The sequence below is a fragment of the Lynx canadensis genome, chromosome A1, assembly GCF_007474595.2.
Source record: "Lynx canadensis isolate LIC74 chromosome A1, mLynCan4.pri.v2, whole genome shotgun sequence".
Lineage (NCBI taxonomy): Eukaryota > Metazoa > Chordata > Mammalia > Carnivora > Felidae > Lynx > Lynx canadensis.
Genome location: NC_044303.2, coordinates 144,300,296 through 144,325,241, shown reverse-complemented (window position 1 = coordinate 144,325,241; position 24,946 = coordinate 144,300,296). Strand labels below are relative to the sequence as shown.

The following is a 24,946-nucleotide window of genomic DNA, read 5'->3' as shown; positions in this document are numbered from 1 at the left end:
GTATCTATCTTGTGAGGTTGTGAGGATGAATTGAGTCTATGCTGGGGCACCTGGCTGGCTCAGTTGGTGGAGCATATGATTCTGGGTCTCAGGGTTGTAAGTTCGAGCCCCACATTGGGTGTAGAGATCACTTAAAAACATCTTTAGGAAAAAAAAATATGAATCTATGCCAAGAACTTAGGACGCTGCCTGGCACCTGGAAAATACATAACACAGTTTTTTATTATTTAAAGTATTAGTATTATGCCAGAATTTATAAGAAGAGTGAAGAATGCCTTCCAGAAACACGGGGATGCCAGAGGCTGTGTCTGTGTTCTTACAGCAAGCCATTGGAGTGGTGGGCGCAGATCAGGAAGATGCGGGTCTAGCAGGCTCTGCCTCGGGCCTTACGTGCATGTATCCATCTGCTTTACTGTCTCTTGATTTTATGTACCTCTGTGGGGTCAGGTGCAGGAGGCTTCAAAACCCTGCACTCCAGGTCTCCTGGAGATGTGATGATGTAGCAGAACTGTTTTTGGAATCCTCCTGGTCGTTGAAATCAGAAAGTCAGGTTTCCTCATGTGTAAGATGAGGATTGTGACACTTACAACATAGGGCTCTTTTGAAGATTAAATGGAGGAATGTCACGGAAGCACCTTACTGCAGTGCCTTGATACAGAGGAAGTGTTTAAGAAATGGTAGGTAAGTATTATTTATAATGAGTACAGGGTAGAAGGATCCGGTTGCCTGAGACAGTCTCATCTTTAATTATCAGTGTTTAGTAGCAGCGCAGCATATAATTCTCTACCTTAAGTTATGGAATTCTCTGCTTAAATTGTGGAACTTGCTGCAAAGTTTGTTTGCCCTTCTTGAATTCACGTGCTCCGTGCACAAACATGCTTACATATGCAACTGCATATTATACCTGCACAGGAAATAACCGTATGCTCTCAAGGCAGTATTGAAGTTATCTCAACTGCCTTTTCTAGTGTTAGCGATCTCCACTCTCTCTTTGGTGCCGTCCAGGTTTTGCTGCTCATTACCCTTATCCTTGCACTGTGCTATTTTAGAATAAGAATGAATTCCGAAAGGGATGTAACTTACCTAGGCTTTACATTCAAGTCTATAATGGGAATAATGCTACTCTGCCTGCCCATCATGTAGGGTGGTTAACAGGATAGAACAAGAGGAAGTTTGTGTAGGTATGATCCAAGTGTTACCCTTGAAAAAAATTTATATGTATACATACATATGTATATATTTAAATATTTCTTTTTGAGCGAGAGGGAGGGAGAAGGCAGAGAGAGAAAGAGAGAGAGAATATCCCAAGCAGGCTTGCACTGTCAGCTCAGAGCCCAACACAGGGCTTGAACTCATGAATGGTGAGATCATGACCTGAGCCAAAACCAAGAGTCGGGACGCTCAACCAACCGAGTCACCCAGACATCCCCAAGTGTAACCCTTTGATGGGAGTGTAAGAATGGAGCGTTTAGCCTCATGCGGGAAGTAAGTACAGGCCTCAGCAAAGAGTTCAGCCCTTGCGAGTGAATGAAGTCAGGGTACAGGCCCCTGGAACATAGAATTCACACAGTTCTGATTCCATAATAGGCCTACCTGCCGTTATAATCTTTAAAATGAAAAAAGAGGAGTACCTGCCTGGCTCGGTAGGTAGAGCTTGTGACTCTTGATCTTGGGGCCATGAGTTCAAGCTGACCATGTTGGGCATAGAGCTTACTTGAAAAAAATAAAATGAAATGAAACAAACAAAAAAAAAAATTAAGAGGCAAATGTCTTCTCGTAGGTGGTAGAAATATTTTTATATTTGACTTTGGTCTATGCCAGACATTTGGCGCTAATAAAAAAACAAATAAGCAGGCAAAATAAAACACGACCTGTCTCGCGAGCATCCTTGATGACCTCAGTTCGAAGTAGCATCTCCCTCTTGGGGGGCTGCACCATTCATTTAGCTCTCTGCCGGTCCATCTCATACCAGTTACTTCAATAAGAGTTCTGTCTCTCCTGGTAGACAATGAGCTTCTGAAATATTCAACAGATATTTACAGAGCACCTGCTTTGTTGCAGGCCTCAGGCGAGGCACTGCAGACATTGCCTAGAATGAGATGGACAGTCTTTGCTTTGATGAAATATAGAGTCTAGTGAGGGGGACAGATTTTAACTAAATCATTCCCAAGAGACCTAATTCCAGTGTGATTAGTTTTATGAAGTTAAGACAGTTTATAAAAGGAACTTAATCCAGCCAGTAGGATTAAGCCGGTCAGGCAGCAGCTTGGGGAAGCATTAGCCCTAGGGCCGCCATATAAGGTTGCGTAGTACTACGCAAAGGTAACCAGCTGAGAGGGAAGGTGGGAGCTGAGATGCTATGCCTGCTGGCTTGCTCATGCTGTGCCTTTTTCTAATTTCCAGAAATGCATCGTGTAGAATACCAAGGGGCAGTTCCTGTTAACCGAGCCCCCCCATCTTTTCCCACCCTCCCAGCCCCCCGCAAAGGTATTACACTGATAATTAAACATTATAAAGCAGTGGGAAGAAACTGACTTAGAAGGCACCCAACTGAAGCAGAAACCCTGGTTCTTTCATTTACTGGGTTTGTCTTTGTTATTTGATCAACTTTCTCATGCATAATAGAGCTGGATAACACCATAGGGTTATGGTGAACATTAAATTCTATAATATATGTAAAGAGTTGAGTAAAGTATATGATGCACAGAATAGGTACTCACTAAATTGTGTTCGTAACAAACTTGTCAGTTGCTTATGTTAGCATTGTTTCTGTTACCCATTTTGTCCTAAGTTTTCTCAGTATTTCCCCAGTTTCTTCCTTGCCTTCTTTGGGAAGACTGGACATTGGCTAGAATTTCTGCATCACGCTTTCTTCCTTTCTAGTTGTTGAATGGGCAGTTGTATCATCAAAGGTTTAAATCTTCCGGGTTTCTCCATGTATGTCTGACAACTACTTTTTGTTTTTCCTGCTTTGGATTGCTTCATTTCAAGGTCTCCTGGATGCCTAAGGGTAACCTGGAATTTAGTCTGCAAAATGAGTTTTAATTTGATCAGAGCATTGACTCTCAGACTTGTTCTCGGAGTGGGGATCCTCTGTAAAGTCTGGTGTCCCTTACGGAGTATTCTGAAAAACTAGATAAGTTTTTACAGCAGAACATGATTATTATATATGGCCTATAAAATCCCAACATGTTTGTTCATGAAAAAGCAAGCTAAATATCACCTTCTGATTCCTGGTATTCCATTCCATGAATGGTTGTGATGTGTTCTTTCTGCTTGCGCTCTGCCTGTATACCTAATTAATTGAAAGTAGGTGAAGTTTCCCCAGGCCTCCTCCTGTTGCATCCACACGACTCCTGAAATAGAATGCTACGGGCACCAGTGACTGTCACAGCAAAGTTTATTGCAACGAGAGGCAAGGCCGACGGATCAGGACTGACACTCTTGATCTTGATCAGAGTGCAGCCTCGAACAGCTGGGGTACAGTTTTTATAGTCGACCACATCGTCTTATCATCACCTGGGAACAGAAAAAAGAAATAGTTCCCAGATGGGGGTGGAAACAGGTCTGCCCTTAAGCCACAACCAGTTGACCTCCTTGACCCTACCTCTGGCGCCCCTTTTAAAACAAGGCTGTTATCTCTTAGCCTACAGTGTCAACCAAAGCTGTTATTTTTCAAGGCTACAGGTTAACCCTACATTACAATTTAACCCTTACACTCCCACCATCACCAGCAAGTCTGGGTCCAGAAAGGTTTCTCAGTTATTTCCTACTTTATTGCCATCCTCCCTCACCCCTCAGCTTCCCACCTGGGAACTCAGGCACGGTGCTGATTCCTTGGTCTCCATGGAGGGTGGGGGTACCCACTTCACTGGCAGCCCCGCCCCAACCTGTCCCACCCCCTGGGGCTCCCTGAACAACAAGACCTTGGATTTCTCTGGTGAAGGAAGGAGGGGCGAGACAGATCCAGAATCTTCAAAAGAGCCCTCTATTTGGTCCATCACCCACTTTGCCTAGATGAGAAATGCTAGGTTTGATTGAACAAATAACAGTAATTAAGGTCCATTTTCTGAACTGCCCACTCCTGGGGCCTGTTTACCTTGTAGCCAGGGATAACCATTCGTTTGGTGTGTGTGTCAGCCTAGTCTTGTGGGCCATTGTGTTCCATTTGATGCTGGGTAACTTCAGTCTAGAGCTGATGGAAGAGCTCTGTCTTTATAGTTTTAAAAAGCAGAGGGAACACCACTCCCAATATGAGTAAGTAACTTCCTGCATTAAAAAGAATGCCCCAGGGGAATCCTCTCTCTTAGGCTCCTCTGCTCCACCTTGCACTTGGTCACATAACCAGTGCTCGGATGAGTAGAAAATAAGAAGGCAAAAGCTGGGGTAGGGTCCCCTCTATGAGAATATTTACATTTCTGTTGGTATTTTGATAGAAAAAATGTGACTCATAGGTTCCTTCATTTGGCCCTGGTTCCTTCTGCAAATTTTAGGAACAGCAACAGGACGCGTCTCAAATTGGGGGTTGGTTGCAGGGGAGGAGTTGCACATGACGCTTCTCTGCTGGTTGGTACCATCGAGGCAGCTATACTTGAAGAAAAGCATCATCATAAATGCTGCCTCGGACTTTGTGCCAGCTGGCTTTGTCATGAAGACCAGGCTCACAAGAGGGGGTGGTGATGAAATTCGCTGGGCATCTGCACAGCACTTCAAATGAAAAAGGCAATTAACTGCAGATATTTGCTTGGGGGGAAAGGCATACACCCATTCATTCCTTCCTCTTTAAGCTAGAAGTGGGAGACAGAGATAGATTTTGAAGATGAAAGGAGAGGAGAGTTGATAAGGCTTCCTGAAGTTTTGAAGGACTGAGGAAGGGTGGAATTAATGGCGAGAAAGTTTTTTCTCAGCTGTAGGAAAGCAGTACAGCTGTTACTTCAGCTCCAAGAAAAAGCTGTTAAACCAGGAGGCTTTCATCCTGAAAGATAGAGGCAGTTAGAGGGTGGAGGGCGGCCAGTGGGAGGGATGTGAGTTTACCCATGAGAAATGAGGAGTCCAGGCCAGTGTGGGCCTTTCCTCTGTCCCCCTCCTCGCTCCTGCCCCCAAGTGCTGGAGCCTTCCGGGTCCGCCCACGGGTTTTCCAAACCAGAGGCCCCACGCTGACATTTTTGTTTCCAATTTATGTATTCATTTACGTGCAAAGAGGTTCTAGATGTCACCTTCTATTGGGCTCTTTTGTGAATCTTAAAAAACAGGATCGAATGAAATCCTGACTGCTGGAAAACCCGAGGTAGATGGTGCATACAGGTTTTTCCTTGCACAGCTAGACTAACCTTCACAGAGAGGCATCTTGCCAGCGTGCGGAGGGTCAGAGGTGTCTCTTGAGTAGTGGCTCCTTTCTATGGCCTGGAAGAGGACTGGCCAGCACTTGACCCTGCACTTAGGTTGTGTGTGAGATTGGGGGTGGGGGAGGGACTTCCTGCTCTCTGTCTTCTCAGAATGGGGGGAGGGGAGGGGAAGGGAGGTGCAACAGGGGACTGGGCACTTACCAGCCACAGCCTGTGGCTGTTCAACAGCATTCAGTTTTGTGGCCACCCCAGGGTTAACTCATCGTGTGCCAGCCTTTCATTTTAACTGTTTTGTGATGGAAACTTTTCAAACTGTACTAGACGCTTAGACCCTTACTGCCTTCTTACTGTGGTCAACAGTGTCATTTAAACCAATTTGTGGAGGGGCACCTGGGTGGCTCAGTCGGTTGAGCGAGCATCTGACTTCAGCTCAGGTCATGATCTCACAGTCCGTGAGTTCAAGCCCTGCGTCGGGCTCTGGGCTGACAGCTCAGAGCCTGGAGCCTGCTTCAGATTCTGTGTCTCCCTTTCTCTCTGTCCCTCCCCTGCTCATACTCTGTCTCTCTCTGTCTCAAAAATAAATAAAAACATTAAAAAAATTTTTTTAAAACCAATTTATGGAGACTTCATTTAGTTGTTTTGAATATCCGTTAGTCTTTGGCACTATAGATACAGAGGTGTGGGATCCAAAGGCTTGTCCCTCCTCCAGATGTACTCAGTTGTCTCAAGCGGCGTGTGTTTCCTGGTCCACTGATGCTCATCGCTGAATTTGTCCTTGAGCCAAATCACCTCACATTTCTGGGCCTCAGATTTCACATCAGCAACATGAGAGGACTGGACTGGACCAGAGGCTTTCACCCTAAGTGCTGGGTAGAATCTGGGGAATGCTGAGTTTGACCTAAATCGACTAGAATGCAAGCTTCATGAGGAACTGTACCACCCGCCCCTGGTAGTTAGTGCCTGGTCGCCAGTAAGCATTAGGTAAATTTGGTGTATGAACACGTAAGCACATTTGTAGTATTATAGTGCATCCGTACGTTTTATACATTGGAGTTGCACAAAGGCTTCCATTTGTTGGGGAGAGGAGTGCCCCGCCAACCCACCTGAGCTCTGAGGTCACCCCCGCCCCAACTGTCTGATCCGCTGAGACAGGCTCGTTTCTGTTCTCCATCCCAGAACATCCTTGCATCAGGTTGGCTCTGTGGCCTCCATCCCCAGCCTGGGAAGTGCTCCGTGACTCGGCGGGGTTTGGGGATCAGGCTGGCAGGAGGCACCTCTTGGAAGGGGTTTGGCAGATTTTTCCCCTTGCAACATAACCCCCATGACAGAATTAGGCGAATTTTGGGGTTTGTGTTTCATTAATTGCTTGTTGATAAGTAGAACAAGCAGGATTTTTCCTCTCTTATTTTGATGAGAAGATTGAAAAAGTTTTAAAAAATGAACACCTCTCTTCCCATCCTACACTTACCATTTTGAATTTCAAGGTTTCATTTTCTTACACTTTTTTTTCTTCTCCCTCCAGAACTTGCTTAACTCCTCCTTCTTAGGTCTGTTCTGCTGCCGGTATTTGTGGCTTCAGTGGGTGCAAATGAATGTTCTGCCTGCCTTGTTTGTTCCTTACTGGAAGCAAAGTACAAAGACGGCTGTAGCTTTTGGCGGGTGGGAAGTGCTTCTGTGTAAGTGGTCCAGCTTTTTCCCAGGTTGCTAGGATGCTCTCCTGGGTTTGGATCTCAGGAGCTTTATTCCCAAAAGTAGTTTCCTTCCAACAGATGGATTTATCAGCCATGTTAGAGCAGGAAATGAAAACATTGCTATGAAAGAGGTATGAATCATTTGGTCCCACCCCCCTCTCATCCTTACCTCTTTCTTTAGAACCTCAAGGACCAAGGAGAATGGGGATCTAGGGAGGAGGGACATGACAGATGGACTGATGATGTGTATACCTGGCTCTTTTTTTTTTTTTTTTCCTATCACCTTGTGCCAGGCTCTGTGTTAACTCTATCTGAATTGTCTCATTTAATCTTACTAACAGTCCTTTGAAGTAGATGTTTTTATTCCCGTTTTACAAATGAGGTCATTAATACTTAGGAGGTGGTAAAGAATTGGTGCACGGCCACATAAGCAGGCAGTATTCAAGCTTGGGTGTGACCCAGATGGCCTGACCTCATAGCTCTTGATTTTAACCCTGAAAGCTGTGGTTTGCAGCAGAAGGGGGAGGCAATTGTTCGAGACATTTCTGATTGTCACCACTTGTGAAGGAGACAGGGAGGGTGCTCCTGGCATCTAGTGGGTAGAGGCCCAGGAGGCTGCTTAACATGCTACTGTGCACAGGACAGCACCCCAACAAAGACTTACAGGGCCCCAAAATGCCCTAGTGCCGAGTTTGACCTGCCTCCCGGGAATGTTTGTTTTCTGTTGAACTGCCAGGAAGTGGAGTTAGTTAACCTTTTAACCTTAAACATAATAGATTCTGTCCTCTGACCTACAGAACTATATCAAATGTGGTGTTTTTTAGAAGAGATATAAGTGGAGGGTGGCATGATGGAATGAGTCAAAGAATCCAGCTGCTATCTGAGGACCGAGAACTTGATCAACTTTTTTTTTTTTAAATTTTTTTAATGTTTGTTTATTTTTGAGAGAGTGAGAGAGACAGAGCGTGAGTGGGGGAGGAGTGGAGAGAGAGACATACAGAATCTGAAGCAGGCTCCAGGCTCTAAGTGGTCAGCACAGAGCCCGATGTGGGGTTCGAACCCACGGATCATGAGATTATGACCTGAGCCAAAGTTGGAGCTCAACTGACTGAGCCACCAGGCCCCTCCCACTTTGTTTTTTGGGTGCTGAACGTAACCCTAACCTTGTGAGAAAGGAGACTCTCAGGGAGAACATTTTTGTCCAGGTACCACTGATCCCCAGAAGCCAGCGCTGGCATCATGTGTGTTCATAGCGTGCCTGTTTCAGACTCAGTCCCTGGGTACCCAGTGCCATTTAAGGAAGGACACTGACCCTTGACAGTGCTTTTCACTGAAATGATGTTAAGGGTAGAAACCAGTATATTCTGGTATGTCGAAACCTGCGTGAGAAACTACCTGTCAGAAACTCCTTTCTGGCAAACCCCCAGAATCTGGTTCCCACGGTCATGGCCAGGATTGTAAAAACCTCAGAGTTTTAAGGGATTCTTGAACTCAAAAGAGAAAAACTTAACAATTTTATTTATTTTTGATTATTGTTATTAATTTTTTTAATGTTTATTTATTTTTGAGAGAGAGAGAGAGAGAGAGAGTGAGCAGGGGAGGGCCAGAGAGAGAGGGAGACACAGAACTCAAAGCAAGCTTCAGGCTCTGAGCTGTTAGCACAGAGCCCGACATGGGGCCCGAACTCACGAACTGTGAGATCCTGGTCTTAGCTGAAGTCCTATGCCCAACCAACCAAACCACCCAGGCACCCCGAAGAACTTAAGAATTTTAGATGAAGGAAATATAAGAGCAGATTTTTGCGTTAGGCAAATGTATAGCTTCTTGTTCAACTCCTTGAACTTTTAGGTAGTTGTTTAATTTTTGTCGTTTCATTTTTATTTGCTTCAAATTCCACCAAGTAGAGGTTTCCTTATATGTATTAAATGCTAACAAATATTACAAGGGTTAAGGAATTTTCACTTTTCTATTGTGGTAAAAAATAGAAAATTTACCATCTTAACCAACTTTAAAGATACAGTACAGTAGGAATTTTCTGGTTTTATCCCCCCAGTTACAGAGATGGTTCACTCTGGCTTTTCTCTCTCATATAGCTAAATTAGTAGTTTTCTTTTACTTATTGGCTGATTAATAAGTATTTGAATGTTTACCACCTGTGAGAACAGAAACTTTGTTTTGTTTTCTTCCAAAATAGAAACGTGTTGTCATGTTTTTCTAATTAGCAGCTATGTGCTTGTTGCAAAGAGCTTAGAAAATACAGAAAAACATAGTTAACTCCTAATCCTACAGGTCTATTAATGACTGTTGCCATATTGGTATATCCTTTCAGATTCTTTTTTTTGTTACTGTTACTGCTCTAGGTCTGGGTATATTGTTACCTCAAATGCTTTCATACTCTATATTGTTGTGTGTTATTTACTTTCAGTTAATACATTGTGTATATCTTTCCATGGCAATAAATTTTTCTGTATCCACTATATAATCATTGTGGTGGGTGCATTGAATTCAGTGATGTGAATGTACTATAATTTCAGTGGTTAGTACTCTTTCATTGAACATCCAGGTTTCCTTTATCTCTCCAAAATGGCACATAAATGGTCGTTCTTAACACATATCTTTGTATTCTTGCTTAGCGAGGGAAGAAAAAGGTCTCTTGTTTTAATTGCTTCATTCCCAGGAATTAATGCTGTGCATAGTAGGTTTGTAGTGTAATAAATATTAGTGAGTGAATGAATGGCTTAGTTATTTCCATAGGATTGGGAATAGGGCTTTTAACGTGGGGTAGGACGCGGTGGTTCAGGGAGCTTGGTGATTGGGGGTGTTGAGCTGCTTGGGGCAGGGCTGTATTTAAGCAGGATCATTCAGGTCCACTGAGGCCATAGATTGCCTGCGAGAGCAAAAGGGGCACAGGGAAGGAGATGCCTTCTTCAGGTATTTGTTGAATGCTTACTGCACACCCAAGGGCAGGCAAGAAAAACCGCTTCCTGTCTTGCTGCCTCCTTCCCACGCAGCCAGCTTCCCTTTTGTAGGGAACCAAAGTTTCAGGCCAGCGTTGTCTGTCCTGCTCACCGTCTCTGTGCCAGCAGCAAGGAGAGACAACCAGATTCAAATTCAGGCTCCTCCATTCATCAGCCTTCTGACCTTAGGTTGCCTTACCCCTCTGAGCCCCTGTCTCGGCTCTGTAACTTTGGGGTGACAAAACAGCTAATAATACTATTTGTGCCTTGCAGCGAGTTAGAGATCAATAAGTGTTAGCTATTGTTAGCTAATATGATAAATTAAATAAGCTTTAGTAAATTGCCCTATGTTCTTTTGTATGGGAGAAATCCACTGTAAGCCCCAACCCAATTTACTAACGCAATTGTAGCATGGTTGAGTTTCCGACAGCATGATCATTTTGTGTGTTAGGGACTACCTGCCAAGTGTATTTGTTCTTTGGGGAGCTCCTCCTTTATTGAGCAGAGGGAGCTGCGTGTTCTTGACCTCCTAGTTTTCAAGTTTTACCATTCCCTTGTACAGCTACCACTAAAGGACAGCACGTGGCCCCATGCTGGCAGGAATTGAAATTTACCACTACCTCTGCCTTCTAGTAGTAGTGAGAGATGTGTACAAGTTTGATGGGAAGCTGTTTTTGCACTTGGAGCCTGGAGAATGAGCTGCAAAATGTTGGTTGGGGGCTCTAAAACTTAAATAAATATTGCTTGTCAAAGTGGAATCAGTTGATTATCTCTCTGCTAACCCCTGGTTATTCATAGGTAAGCCTAAAACCTCAAAAGAGAAGGAAGGAAAGCAGGCTGTGACATTGTATGTGAAGTATTGTATATTACTGAAAGATGTGGAAATCCAAATTTAGGTAAAGGATAGAGAACGCTTTTTACCTGAATTAAAAAAAAAAAAAAAATGAACCTGGAGCGCCTGGGAGGCTCAGTCCTCTGACTTCGGCTCAGGTCATGATCTCACAGCTTGTGAGTTCGAGCCCTGTGTCAGGCTCTGCGCTGACAACTCACAGCCTGGAGCCTGCTTCCGATTCTGTGTCTCCCTCTCTCTCTGCCCCTTCCCTGCTCACATTCTGTCTCTCTCAAAAATAAATAAACATAATAAAACCCAGTTTTATGCTTTAATGTTTTTCTTCTATTTCTTTGATGTATAAGCCCTGTAGCATGCTCAGGAACACCTGGGTTCTGCTTTTCACAGCTTCAACAGCTTCAGTGTTTGGGGAACTTCCCTACTGCTGCCCCCTCTCTCTCCACCATTTATTAAGGGACAGTATTAGAATTATTGTAGTTAACAGAAGTCTCTGATGTCTTTCCTCCATTCTGCTAGGGCTCCCATATTTCCGAGTTGGGAAAACCAACTGAATGACAGTTGGTGTCAGGTCAACATTTCTTTCTTTTTGCAGTTGGGACTTAGTTTAGACAAACCAAAGCCAACTGGGCTATCCAGAACTCTCAAGGAGTAAGTCTTTCTGAATGAAGGTTTTCCACATTGCTTAGGGATTTACATGCTCCTAAACTAAAGCAGTGGAAGTAAAACATGTGACCCTCTTTGGAACGGTTCTTACGGCAGAAGTATCCTTCTTTGCCTTCCCAAGAGGAACGAAGGGGACGTGGTGAATGAGTTCTCACAGTGCCCTGTGAGCTATACCCTGAATGCACAGGCCCCAAGCAAGTGCTGCTCACTTGATGTAGTGGGAGGGCTCCAGCTGAAATGTTAGGTGTGTGTATATATGTACACAGATACACTCACATGTACATGTACACACACCTACCTGTATATATACACACAGATACACTCACACATGTATATGCATGTTTTAAAAAACATCATAGCACTATATAGAGTGAAAGTGAAATGAGAAAAGTTTGAAAAGTCAACTCCATACAATGATACATGACTTTAATGATAGGATAGGATTATTCTAAGTAAGCAGTATGATTTTCATTTCACACTTTGCATGATCACATTTCTTTTGTTACTATTTGCCTTTGAATAATAACAAATAATATATAAAATAATTTATATAAATATATAATAAACATGATACAAATAGAATATATATATGTATATATATATTTATATATACACATAAAATCCATTTATTTTCCCCCTTCTGTGGAGATAGTTTAAATGTTGATTATACTATGGGAATGTTCTATCATGGGAAGGATTAACTGCTTTAAAAATATTTCTTTTGGGGCACCTGGGTGGCTCAGTTGGTTAAGCATCTGACTTCAGCTCAGGTCATGATCTCGCGATCTGTGGGTTCGAGCCTCGTGTCGGGTTCTGTGCTACAGCTCAGAGCCTGGAGCCTGCTTTGGATTCTGTGTCTCTCTCTTTCTGCTCCTCCCCTACTCGTGCTCTGTCTCTCTCAAAAATGGAACAAACATTAAAAAGTTAAAAGAAAATAAAAGTATTTCCTTTCCCAAATAGAATAAATATCTTACTGCATTTGAATTTGAAATGCAGTCAGTAAGACTGGTTATTTAAGACCATAGAACTAAAAAAAGTTAGCAGGCAACGAAGGAGACAATTGGGAAAGAATTTGGGAGGCGAGGAGGAGGAAGGCAAGGCCCAGAGAAAAGCCAGCCCTGCCAGTGGGAGGAGAGGGGGAAATTTGAACAGATGGGTTGGCAGAGGTCTGTGACATAGGGATAGGGAATGTGAGTGAATTGTGAAGGAAGGTGGCCCATCAGGACCCCATACAAGCAGTAGTGTTAGATCTCACCCGTGTGATCTCTTAGCCCCGCCCGAGTAGAGTAGCTTATCTTACAAAGCAGCCTAGCCTTAGGATTCCAGAAGAGTCTTGCGAGGAAGATGGTTTGGAAAACAATGTAAGATGGAGAGAGCCCATTATAAGCATGTGAAATGATGAAATACTACACAAAGTGCTCAAACAGTGGTGTTACTGGACAGAGAACCTGTTCTGAACTCTGGTTTGGCTGCTCGCCTCTCAAAAATCAATACTTGAGAGACAGGTGATGGTGGGAAAGGAGAGGTTGGCATTACTGAGGAAGCCAGCGGCCTCCTGGCGGACTAAGGTCCCAAAGATCATCTTCTCGCCCAGGCGAAGCCGGAGGGTTTTAAAGAGGAAAGTGTGGGACACTGGGGTTGGGGGTGGGCTACCTGGAGGAGAAGGTGGTGCCCAGGCATTTAGTCCGCATATGCCTACATGACCCTCAACAGGCTTGCGGGCACCAGCAGCAGCTATTTTCAAATGTCGTCAGGACTTCTCTTCTGAGCAAGACTGGTCCTTCTCTCCTCAAGGCCAGTGGTCTGCAGATCTCAAGGAAGGTAAGTGAGTTTGGCTCACTCAGACCAAGGGAGTGCATAAGCTTAATGCTGGTTAAGCCCTAAGACCTATTGGAGTGGTGTTACAAAGGCAGTTTCCTGCAGTAAATGAAGTAAGATGTGATTATAGCCTCTTGTCTGATACCTATGATCTCTTCTCATTGGCAGTGATGTTTACAGTGTGATGCTTGTTTTCAAACCATTGCAGGGTCCTGAAGTGCCTTCCAAATCATCACCAAGAGATTGAATTTTTAGGTTTTAGACTTCTTCTCGTACTCCTTAGCTGATCCCTGAAATCTTTGTTTCCCCTCAGAGAAATGATTATAGTGCTTCAGGTGAACTGTGACTTTTCTTTTTTAATGATTGGGCCTCTCCCAAGCCACAGTCCCTTCTTTTTAATCAAAGACAATATCAGACCAATTCTGGTGAAAGCTTCATTTGCACACTGATCTGTTCCTGCACGTTCTGTAGGCAAGATGGCTCAGAAGACTGATAGCCTGGGAGGTCGACCTGCAGCGGTCTGGGGTTAATGGGTCCGTAAATCAATGGCTCTAAGAGGATGTTTTGTGTTCTTTTCCTAGTTGGCCTGCTGCTGTGGGTCTGCTGGCTGCTCCCTCTGCTGTGACTGCTGCCCCAAGATCCGACAGTCCCGGAGCACCCGCTTCATGTACGCGTTGTACTTCATTCTGGTCGTTCTTCTCTGCTGCATCATGATGTCAAAAACCGTAGCTAATGAAATGAAGGAGCATGTAAGTCTGCCTCATCCTCCCTCCCTCCCTCCTTCTTTTCTTTTCTTTTTTTTCTTTTTCTTTTCTTTTCTTTCTTTTTTATTGCTTTGGATTTATTTATTTTGACAGAGAGATTTAGAGCATAAGCAGGGGAGAGGCAGAGAGAGAGGGAGAGAGAGAGAATCCCAAGCAGGCTCCATGCTGTCAGCACAGAGTCCGATGCCAGGCTCAAACCCACAAGCTGTGAGATCATGACCTGAACTGAAATCAAGAGTCAGATGCTTGACCGACTGAGCCACTCAGGCGCCGTGGCCTCTTTTGAACTCTTCTCATTTGATGATGATTGGTGAGGGTGTGTGGGAAAACTTTCCCTGTAAAGGATGGGGCCCAGCCACGCTGGTGTGGGTAGGGGTATACTCATTATCTCCAGACCTTCCTGAAGCCTCTTCACTGCTTTCCTGCCAAGCAGGGGAACCATTCAAAGTCTTGAACTTTAGCAGTAGAACAGATACAGTCTGTTCTTTGGTGTATTGTGTATTCGGTCTATGCCTTGTTTATAACTGTTCCTCCTAGATGTACAGTCTTTTCTTGTAGACTTGGTACTTTTCCCTTGTAAGGATGGCTTCCAGTGTCTCAAGTAGCAGCTGTTATAATAAACTCTATTTGGCCTACTTGGGAAGCCTGATAAAGCTTAGAAAATGATGACATGATGAGGAGTGGGCAGTAGGGCGATTTTTACTTTGCTGACATGTCATTTGTGGTTCGGGTGTCTCCAAGGGTGAGGAGTGGATTTTTAGACATTTCTTGGGCAATGTATGCAGAAGTAGGCCTGGTTTGTGATGCTGATGAAGCAGGGCGTTTTCCTGGACTTTCCCCAAAGAAGGCATTTTAATCAGCCAGATGACAGGGGCACGTGTTGGGGTTTTTGAGGGAGCCCAGTAAATAACATTTCCCCTCTTAGTCTCTAAACAAATAGGCAAAAAAGACCGAAGTGTCAGTAGATGGATGCCAGACATCACCCTCTGTCCCTCATAAGCTCATATGAGAGAGTATGGCTTGGATCTGCAGAGAAGTGGGCCTCCTAGTACTGAACCCCAAAACAAGTTAGACTTTTCCACTGAGGGAGCCTACCCAGGCACCAGTCCCCCTAGGCTGAGCCATATTTCCCCTGCAGAGATATACAGTTTTCCAAGAAGAGTGGCAGGGGCACTCTTTGCCAGGGGCAGCTCTTGTCTAAGGGAAAGGGGGAGAGCAAAGGCTAGCTATCCAAACCCCATTTTCCTGGGGCCCAGCAGAATGAGGAGGGGGAGAAGGCTAGGGCCAGCACTCTGATGGAACCCCACCACTGTGGAGACGCCATCACCAGGAACAACTCCCAAGCAAGTGTCTCTTTTCCCCAACCTCATGCTGAAGCTACAGGCTATCTTAAATATACTCTCAGTGTAATGTCCCCGATTTCGAATCTGAGAGACCACCAAGGAGCCGATACCGATGCAAACGCACAAGGGTTTATTTGCAAGCTCGAGCTTGGGCCCAAGTATACCCGACACAGCGGAGCAGGGACTTGGACCCCTAGGTTAAGAGGCGTAGCAGTTTTATAGGGGCCAGTGGCCAGTGAGATTGTAACACACACAGAAAGTTGCATAGTCATGTCGGTCCACATGCAGGTGGCCAATTGAATTACAATTTACCCTGTAGTTTGAACTAGCCTATCACTCTGGTCCTAATTGGCGCGCAAGTTTGGCGGGCAAAAGGTGGGGTTTAAGAATTGGCGTGCAAGTTTTGCGGGCAAAAGGTGGGGTTTACATTCTTTGGCGGTTAGGGGTTCCGCATTCCTATATGAGCCGGTTTCCAGTAAGGGTGTGCTCAGCGGCTTGACTAGGGTGGGGGAGTGTCTTAAGCAATAAGTAGGTCATGTGGGGGTTATACATGAGCTGGTGGGTGTAGCACAAAATGGAGTTAGTCTTGCTCTGCTTGTCCAGGGGTAGGGGATTTTTGTTAAATTCCTTGGGTCCCACATCAGGGGATTCAGAACAACCATTTCCTTAGAAACACTCGACATATTCTTATCCATTAGGCTCTCTGAAGTTTTCTGTTGTGCATTACTTTTTTTTTTTAATTTTAATTTTTTTATTTTTTAAAATTTACATCCAAATTAGTTAGCATATAGTGCAACAATGATTTCAGGAGTAGATTCCTTAATGCCCCTTGGCCATTTAGCCCATCCCTCCTCCCACAACCCCTCCAGTAACCCTCTGTTTGTTCTCCATATTTATGAGTCTCTTCTGTTTTGTCCCCCTCCCTGTTTTTATATTATTTTTGTTTCCCTTTCCTTATGTTCATCTGTTTTTTCTCTTAAAGTCCTCATATGAGTGAAATCATATGATATTTGTCTTTCTCTGACTAATTTCACTTAGCATAATACCCTCTAATTCCATTAGTTGTAAATGGCAAGATTTCATTCTTTTTGATTGCCAAGTAATACTCCGTTGTATATATATACACACCACGTCTTCTTTCTCCATTCATCCATCGATGGACATTTGGGCTCTTTCCATACTTTGGCTATTGTAGATAGTGCTGCTATAAACATGGGGGTGCATGTGTCCCTTCGAAACAGCACACCTGTATCCCTTGGATAAATGCCTAGTAGTGCAATTGCTGGGTCATAGGGTCGTTCTGTTTTTAGTTTTTTGAGGAACCTCCATACTGTGTTCCAGAGTGGCTGCACCAGCTCGCATTCCCATTGGGCATTGCTTTTATAATTGCGAGTGTATGGTCTGGAATTTGGGGGAAACTACTGTCAAAACCTGTGACACTGCACTTCTTCCCTGATTACTTTAATTTTTTTTTTAATGTTTATTTTTGAGAGAGAGAGAGAGAGAGCGAGCAAGGGAGGGTCAGGAGAGAGGGAAACACAGAATCCATAGCAGGTTCCAGGCTCGAGATGTCAGCACAGAGCCTGATGTGGGGCTCGAACTCATGAACCATGAGATCATGACCTGAGCCAAAGTCAGATGCTTAACCCCTGAGCCACCCAGCTGCTCTGTGCTTTAAACATTGGATGTCTCCTCAGTAAGGCACTGCAGTGGGAGCTCTGGAGCATTCAAACTTGTGAGAAATGGAGCTTATCATCCATCAGTCATCTGAGGCATAGAACAAGGGGGAAATTAGTCAGTGCCATATGAGAGGATGCATGAAGACTTTGGAAATTTGGAGGTGGAGAAACCCAGAGCTAAGACTGCCTCGTTAGGCTACATCAGGCTGTACTGCACCTTGGTGGTAGTTACCACCAATTGTCTTCCGCATACCATGGTTTAATCTTGTATGTTTGTAGCAGGACGTTTGAGAGGAGGAAAACTGAAAGGGCATTTCATCTCCCTTTTATTACCTTTGTTTTTCAGGTAACGTCATATTCTCTTTGTCAATTCAGCAAGCATCGGTTTGAGGATCCATTGTGGTTGTGATAGGAATTCTCAGTGTGTGTCAGTTGTCTGTGGTGCATTTCCAGCCCTTAAGAAGTTTTCAGTCTTGGTAGAATTTAGCTTTGGATCCAAGAAACAAAACCTGAAAGTATACAAATGTGTAGTGGTGAACCCATGAGCAACATTATTGGAGGTAGGGTTCATTTGGGAGCCACCGGTATACATTTTAGGACATGACTTTCTTTTTTTAAATTTAATTTTATTTTAGAGTGAGAGGGTACAAGTGGGTGAGAGGGGGAGGGAGGGAGGAAGGGAGGGAGGGAGGGAGGGAGAGAGAGAGAGAGAGAGAGAGAGAGAGAGAGAGAGAAAATCTTAAGCAGCTCCATGCTCATGAGATCATGACCTCAGCTGAAATCCAGAGTCAGATGCTCCACCAAGTGAGTCACTGAGGCCCCCCCTAGGATATAACTTTCATAATACTAATTTTAATATTTGATTGCCATCCAACTAACCTGCCCCATGAAATAGTCCCTGACAACTCCAGCTAGCATGTATGGTTTCTAAGTGTTGGTAGAACATTTAAGAAACAGAAAGCGTTTCACTAAGGGAGTGGTATCACTAAGGGAGGCTTCATGGAAGTGACTTGTGTGAGAATAATGAGTACTTTAATTGCTAATATTTATTGGGTAATACCACGCACCAGGTTTTATTCTGAGCATTTTACCTGAATTATCTCGGTTCATCACTGCTGCACTCAGCTAAGCATTATTCCTGCCTTACATATGAAGAAACTGAGGCATTGCATCCTTTAAGTACCTTATCCGAGGTCTCCAGCTCTAAGGGGTACAGTTGGGATTTGAACCCAGGCTGAATGCGTTCTTAGTGATTGGCTGTGTAGGTTGACAGGAGGGAAGAGAACAAGGACAAGGCACGTGTAGAAGGACAGAGATGAGACATGGGGAGGTAAAATGACCTTGTGGGAATTTTATTGCCAAAGTTGGGCATTTGACCGTGGTCTGATGACCAGTTGGAAGCTATTATCAATTCTTGAGTAAGAGTATGTCCTTGTCAAAACAGATGGATATTTAGGGAGGTGAGCCCAGCAGTCCTGTGTATGTACAGTGTGATTTGGGGTCATTGCAGAGGGAGGGATGGAGGAAGGGAGAGAGTGAGAGGGAGAAGGGGCCGCCTCGCCTGGACACCTCACACTGGCTCTTGTAAATGTTTCTTTGCCTGTCTCCTGAATGTACTTCTTTAAAAATGGTTTGGCTGGGCTTTCTGCATAAGGAATGAGGTCCTTGTGGGCGAAACCAATCCTTTTCCATCTTTAGGGCTTCATAGTGGGCAGGCCAGCTGGTCACAAAGTCAGCTTGTTTGCAGCCTATAGAGTAGAGGCTGACCTCATCCTCAGGCGATGCTTGAGGGCGGGCGTTGAAAGGTCCCCTTGTGGGGACACACACTGGGCTTCTGCTGCAGTCCTTCCCCCGCTTTGTTGGGCTGTGGTAATGTTTGAGGATGTGACTGGAAGAGGAGAAAGTGTGTGTGCTGCCCAGTGTAACTGCCCAGATGGGAGTGTATAATTGCCTCCCACCCGGCATTCTCACCTTTATGTGCAAGGGACGGGGGCTGCTGGGGTTAAGAACACGAGGGCAGCCCTCCTATTCAGTTGTTTTCAGTGTTTGCCTTGGTTTCAAAAGGTGGCCTGTGTTTAAAATTGAGCAAGAGGGAACTGCAGGGAGCCGCGGGGCCGCACTTCATGCTGCCTTGTGTCACTAGGCAAACTCCTCTTTCCCGTGAGAACTTGGGCTCAGAAGAAACTGCTGTGCTGGTGGAGTGGGGCGTGACTTCTGTCTTCTCCTGGAGCATGGTTCCCATCTTAAATGGAGGAGCCATTTTACTGCAGGACATTCATGTCATTAGGCATGTAATTCAAGCAGGTATGGTCTTGAGATACTTGATGCCTAGGGGATTAAAAATCCATTTCAGAATGTAGGGTGACCAAAAAAACCCCCACAAAACAACAACTCCCAAATGGGGAGGGTAGGTATTTTGAGAGAGATTTAAGTCTACTGACCTGCACCACTAAATCAAGATGGAACTTCTCTGGAAGCAAATGATGACACTTTGAGGTTTTGACCCCCCTGTAATCTGCACTGGCTCCCCCCCCATTTTTTTTTTTTTTTGCATTTATTTATTTTTGAGAGACAGAAACAGAGCACAAGCAGGGGAGGGGCAGAGAGAGAGGGAGACACAGAATCCAAAGCAGGCTCAAGGCTCTGAGCTGTCAGCATAGAGCCCGATGTGGGGCTCAAACCCACGAACCATGAGATCATGACCTGAGCCGAAGTCGAATGCTTAACTGACTAAGCCACCCAGGTGCCCCTCCCCCCACCTTCAATAAATGTTTATTCACTTTTGAGAAAGTGTGAGCAGAGGAGGGGCAGTGAATGGGGGACAGAGGATCTGAAGCAGACTCTGTGATCATCACCTGAGCCGAAGTTGTACGCTCAACTAACTGAGCCAGCCTCCCAGGTGCCTCTGCTGTTTTTTCTTTCTTTCTTTCTTTCTTTCTTTCTTTCTTTCTTTCTTTCTTTCTTTCTTTCTTTCTTTTTTAATTTTTAAAAGTTCTTTTTTTTCCCTTAATTTGAAAGAGAGAAAGAGAGAGAGCGCATGCAAGCAGGGGATGGGGCAGAGGCAGAGGGAGAGAGAGAATCTCAAGCAGGCTCTACACTCAGTGTGGGGACCAATGTGGGGCTAGATCCCATGACCTTGGGATCATGACATGAGCTGAAATCAAGAGATGCTCAGTTTGCTAAGCCACCCAGGTGCCTCTGCACTGGCATTTTGAGAGGGACAAGAAAGAGAGGTTCTTGTTTCCTGTGGAGGAGGGGCCTCTGAAACCAAACGTACATTGGAGAAGGAAGGACAGGTGATTGATATGGCCCTCGGGCCTTCTTCCCTCTGAGCTCAGTGAGCCAGGCCAAGTAGGAAGAGCCCTAAATGCACCTGACCAGAAACTTTTTAGGTCCTTTCCTTCACTCCCATCCTATGTTATCACCACACTGCTCTAATCCTTGAGATGGGTGGTAGGTCAGTACCTGAGATGGCTGGACCTTTGCATTTTGTTTTCTTCAGAACCAAAACACATCTTCCACATTGTGGAAGACTGGTTTTTGTGCTGTATGTTTGTTTTAAATTTAAATTTTGAAGAATTAGTTTGTGTATCGAGAGGAAAGGCTACTAAGATCTTTTGTTTTTGATAGCAGCCTTTTTTTTGTTCATTTGTTTTTTTAATTGTTAATTAAATAATTAATTAAAGTAAACTCCATGTTTAACATGGGGCTCGAATTCATGACCCCAAGTTCAAGAATCGTGTCCTCTTCCAACTGAGACAGCCCAGCGCCTCCCTTCATTTGTTTTAGAAGACATTCTGCTTTGTTTGTAATCATACTTTTGGAAACATGTTTTACTTTTTGCGGTATTTTCTCCTCATGGGTTTAGGTCCATTTTCCTTTAAGGGAGTAATAATGCAGAAAACTGCAGTCCTCCTGTCATTGGTTATTCTTGCCCTGGATGAAAAGAGCTTTTTGTCTATTCAACACAGGGTAATAATGCTACAGGGTAGAGTGGGCTTTAAAAGAACTGTGGACCAGGTCTAATAGGATCGTGAGCAGGACTCTTGGCTGCAGTTTCCTCAGTGTCTTAAAAGCATTTCCTAAACTCCATTCTCTCCCTGAACTTGGTGAAAGTTAGCCAGTCTGACGTTAGAACCCTGCCCTTGCCATCAGCCAGTGCCACTCCCAGAGACTGCAAGTGAGTCTGGCCAGTGGTTATTATCGTTGTTGGTGTTGTTATTTTAAAATTTATATTTGGCTCCTTCAGAGAGGGCGAGCATGCCATAGCTCATCATAGGTCCCAACACAGGTTGTTCGCTTACAGTGTCTCACACATTTACCTTTACCCTTTGCCCCGAAGAAAGGCATTTGGATTTGCCACTCCTGAAACAGCTTAAACTCTTGAGAAAAAGCTGTAAGTATGAGAGTGGACACCAGGCTTCTCTTCACCCACCTCTGTTTCGGTGAGCAATAGGGAAGTTGCTGAGTCGAGTGTGTTAGAGCGGTCTGCGCATGTCTACACCCGTAGCCCCAGGCTGAGATCCAAGGAACCCTTCTCCACCGGAACTAGTCTACCCCTTGCTTACTGCAATCAGGCATTTTTATACAAGTAACTATTTAGAATTTTTCTTGATCCCTTTGGTCCACTGGGCTCAATGGACCACTCCATTTCTGGACTAATGTGTGGTGGAGGTGGGACACTGAGTTGGATCCAAACCAGGCCCTTTCTTTCCCAACTAATAATCATCACTACCCCCCCCCCGCCCGCACCCCACCACCACTTTTAAAATCTTAACTACATACTGTAATTACAATTTCTACATTTATTGTGAAGTCCAAAATGCACCAGGTAACAGGAAAGGAGGTGGATGTTAAGGCTGCTAACTGTGGATTTAGGCTCTTTGAACAAAGGTAACAAGATAGGCTTAAAGAATTTTTCTCTATTTATTCAAAAAATTCTGTCTCATGACACATTCCCTAGTGTATGCTATATAATTTTTTTTGATCTATATTTTTCAGTAATTTTCACTGTTCATTATTATTTTAGTTAGAAGGAGAAAGGAGAAGGAGATGTGGTAGCAGGAAATTCATGTATATTACCAACATTAATATAAAATTATGTGCAAGTAGATGAAAGCAAAATAGTTAAAGAATTATTTTAAGCCGGGGGCGCCTGGGTGGCTCAGTCGATTAAGCGTCTGACTCTTGATCTTGGCTCAGGTCATGATCTTAGGGTTCATAAGTGTGAGCCTTGCATTGGGCTCTGGGCTGACAGCATGGAGCCTGCTTGGGATTCTCTCTCTCCCCCTTTGTCTGCCCTGCCCCCACTCAGGTGCACAACATACATGTGTGCTGTTTTTCTCTCAAAATAAATGAACTTAAAAAAAAGAAAGAATTATTTGTAGCCAGTTTGGTGCCAAGGCCACATCCAAATCTTGTAGTATCCATCATCCAGAACAAAGCGGTCAACTCCTCCTTGCCTAAGCCCGAGACACAGTCCTCTGCCCTTCTCATCTGCTGCCTTTCCCCTTTCCCTGGGGCAGCTCATTCATTTCTAGCTTTGGTTGTACCTGTATGGATTATCTGCTAGTTAGGGCTTGCTTTTATCAGGGCTGTGCTGGGGACTCTGGGAGTTGCCTTCCCCTTCTTTTTTCCGGATCTAGTGCTGACCACGTACTTAACCACAGACAGGTCATAAAAGTATTGGGTTTCCACTGTGCATTCCAGTCAGTTCTGATTCACCTCTACCATGCTCCTTGATGTCACATTCCAGTTGTGTTATTTGGGTTTGGATTGTTCCTGAATGTCCCCAGCTTCACACATTCACTTCCTTTTGACATCTTTCTCCAGGTGGCTAAATCCCATGAATGACTGCTTGCCATTTGTATTTCTCCCAGATGACACCCCATTTCCAAATTCTGTTCTCACCACAGTGTACAGATGAGCTTTCTAAGGAAAACTACTTTCTTTAGAAACAACTTTGAATTCAGAAGGCTTTTTACAAGTACATGCTTTAGTCCATTGACATTTAACAATACTTCGGTAGTTCCTAGTGTTGACAGAGTTCTGATGCAATATGTTTGAGGCTCTGAAATTTGGTAGATGAGCACTTTACTTTTATTTTTAACCTGTAGTATGAAGAGGAATGTGAAGGCATTAGAGTTGGTATTGTTGGTGGGAAAGCCCTCCCTGTGGTAGTCACAGGCGATTTAAAAAGAAAGAAAGAAAAAAAAAAAAAGAAAGAAACACTGAAACACAGTTTCTAGGCAAAGGCTCTAGTTGAACAGATAAATGGAAAAAAGATCTAGCTTACATTTATGATGTGTTCTACTTTGTGAAGAGACAGCAAGTATCCTATGGTTATGATATGATAAGGGTTATGCAGAGAAAATTATTATCTCTTTTAGAATATGATTTAAATGATAAGTTAGAAGGTATTTTGGAGTTTTTGTTGTTGTTGCTTTTAAAGGTTTTTATTTTATTTTATTTTTTTTTTAATTTTTTTTTTCAACGTTTATTTATTTTTGGGACAGAGAGAGACAGAGCATGAACGGGGGAGGGGCAGAGAGAGAGGGAGACACAGAATCGGAAACAGGCTCCAGGCTCTGAGCCATCAGCCCAGAGCCTGACGCGGGGCTCGAACTCACGGACCGCGAGATCGTGACCTGGCTGAAGTCGGACGCTTAACCGACTGCACCACCCAGGCGCCCCTTAAAGGTTTTTATTTTTGAGTAATCTCTCTACACCCAGTGTGAAGCTCCAACCCCCCAAACCCAAGATCCAGACTCACATGCTCCACCAACAAAGCCAGTGAGGTGCCCCAAAGGTTAGAAGTTTTAAAATGGGAGAATCTTACATCTTAATTCTAACCAGACCCCTCTTTTGCCAGGTGAGTGGGTGGGGCCCCGGGAAGTGGCTTGTCCAAAGCTGTGACCCCAGGTAGAGCTGAGACTAGAACCCAGGAGTGCTGGTCTCCTGGCTGCCTGGCCAGTGCCTTTTTCTGCACCGCTGGGTCTGGTTGTCGCTTAGATGGTGACAGAAGTATAACAGGGAAGGCCTTCGCAAACTTCTTCCTCCTGACTGCTAATCTTTTTTTCTGTAGCCAGTGGAGGAGGAGGATTCCTTCTGGAAACTACCATCTTTAGCAGCTTTCTTAGCTTATCTCCCCCACCTGCTTCCTTCCTGTTTTGAGGGCCAAAAGCTGGGCTCAAGGGACGACTTGTTGGTCTGAAGTAGAAAACAGGAGCAGTCACAAATCTAGTATTTATTTATCCAGTGGCTTTGCATGTAAAATAGAAACTGCCTTCAAGTTGTGTGTGCTGTAATTATATTTTAGAAGTAAGCAAACAGCAATGAAAAATATTCCAGTTTGATCCAAAACATTGAGTGGTTTGTCCCAGCATAGAATGGCAGGTATTCACACCGAAGCTGGAAAATCTGGCTCTTATTTTGATTTTGATGTTTACCGGCTGAATGTTAAGAAAACTGTGTACCTGAGACCTGTCAGGTGTTATTATGGAGCGTTAGAGCTCTGTAGAGTAGAACTCCCCATTCTTAGCTGGCATTTTATGTTTTTGTGTTAGAACAAGAGTCACATTAGCAGAAAAATAATAATAATTGCTGACTTGACCCATTTCTTTGATTCTGGAGTTTGTTCTTTTTGTTTTGTTTTTGTTTTTGTTTTTAAATTCAGCTGGGATAGAATGCTTCTCAGAAGTTGTCTTTCTGAACAGCAGCTGAGTTCATGGTACTGTTGTGCCTTGCATGTGCCAAGTTTATCAATGAGTATGTTTCTCAGGTTAAAGGTGGATTTGGGCCATCAAACCCCAAGTCCTTTGTGAGGACACCGTGGGA

The 24,946-nt window shown here is 44.2% G+C and overlaps 1 protein-coding gene across 1 annotated transcript in view; it reads left to right on the top strand.

Annotated features, from left to right (window-relative positions):
- SERINC5 (serine incorporator 5) overlaps positions 1–24,946 on the top strand; it is a 102,261-nt gene that overhangs the window by 27,842 nt on the left and 49,473 nt on the right. The window contains 1 exon segment of the mRNA XM_030323736.1: positions 13,906–14,073. Coding sequence (XP_030179596.1) covers positions 13,906–14,073 — 168 coding nt within the window.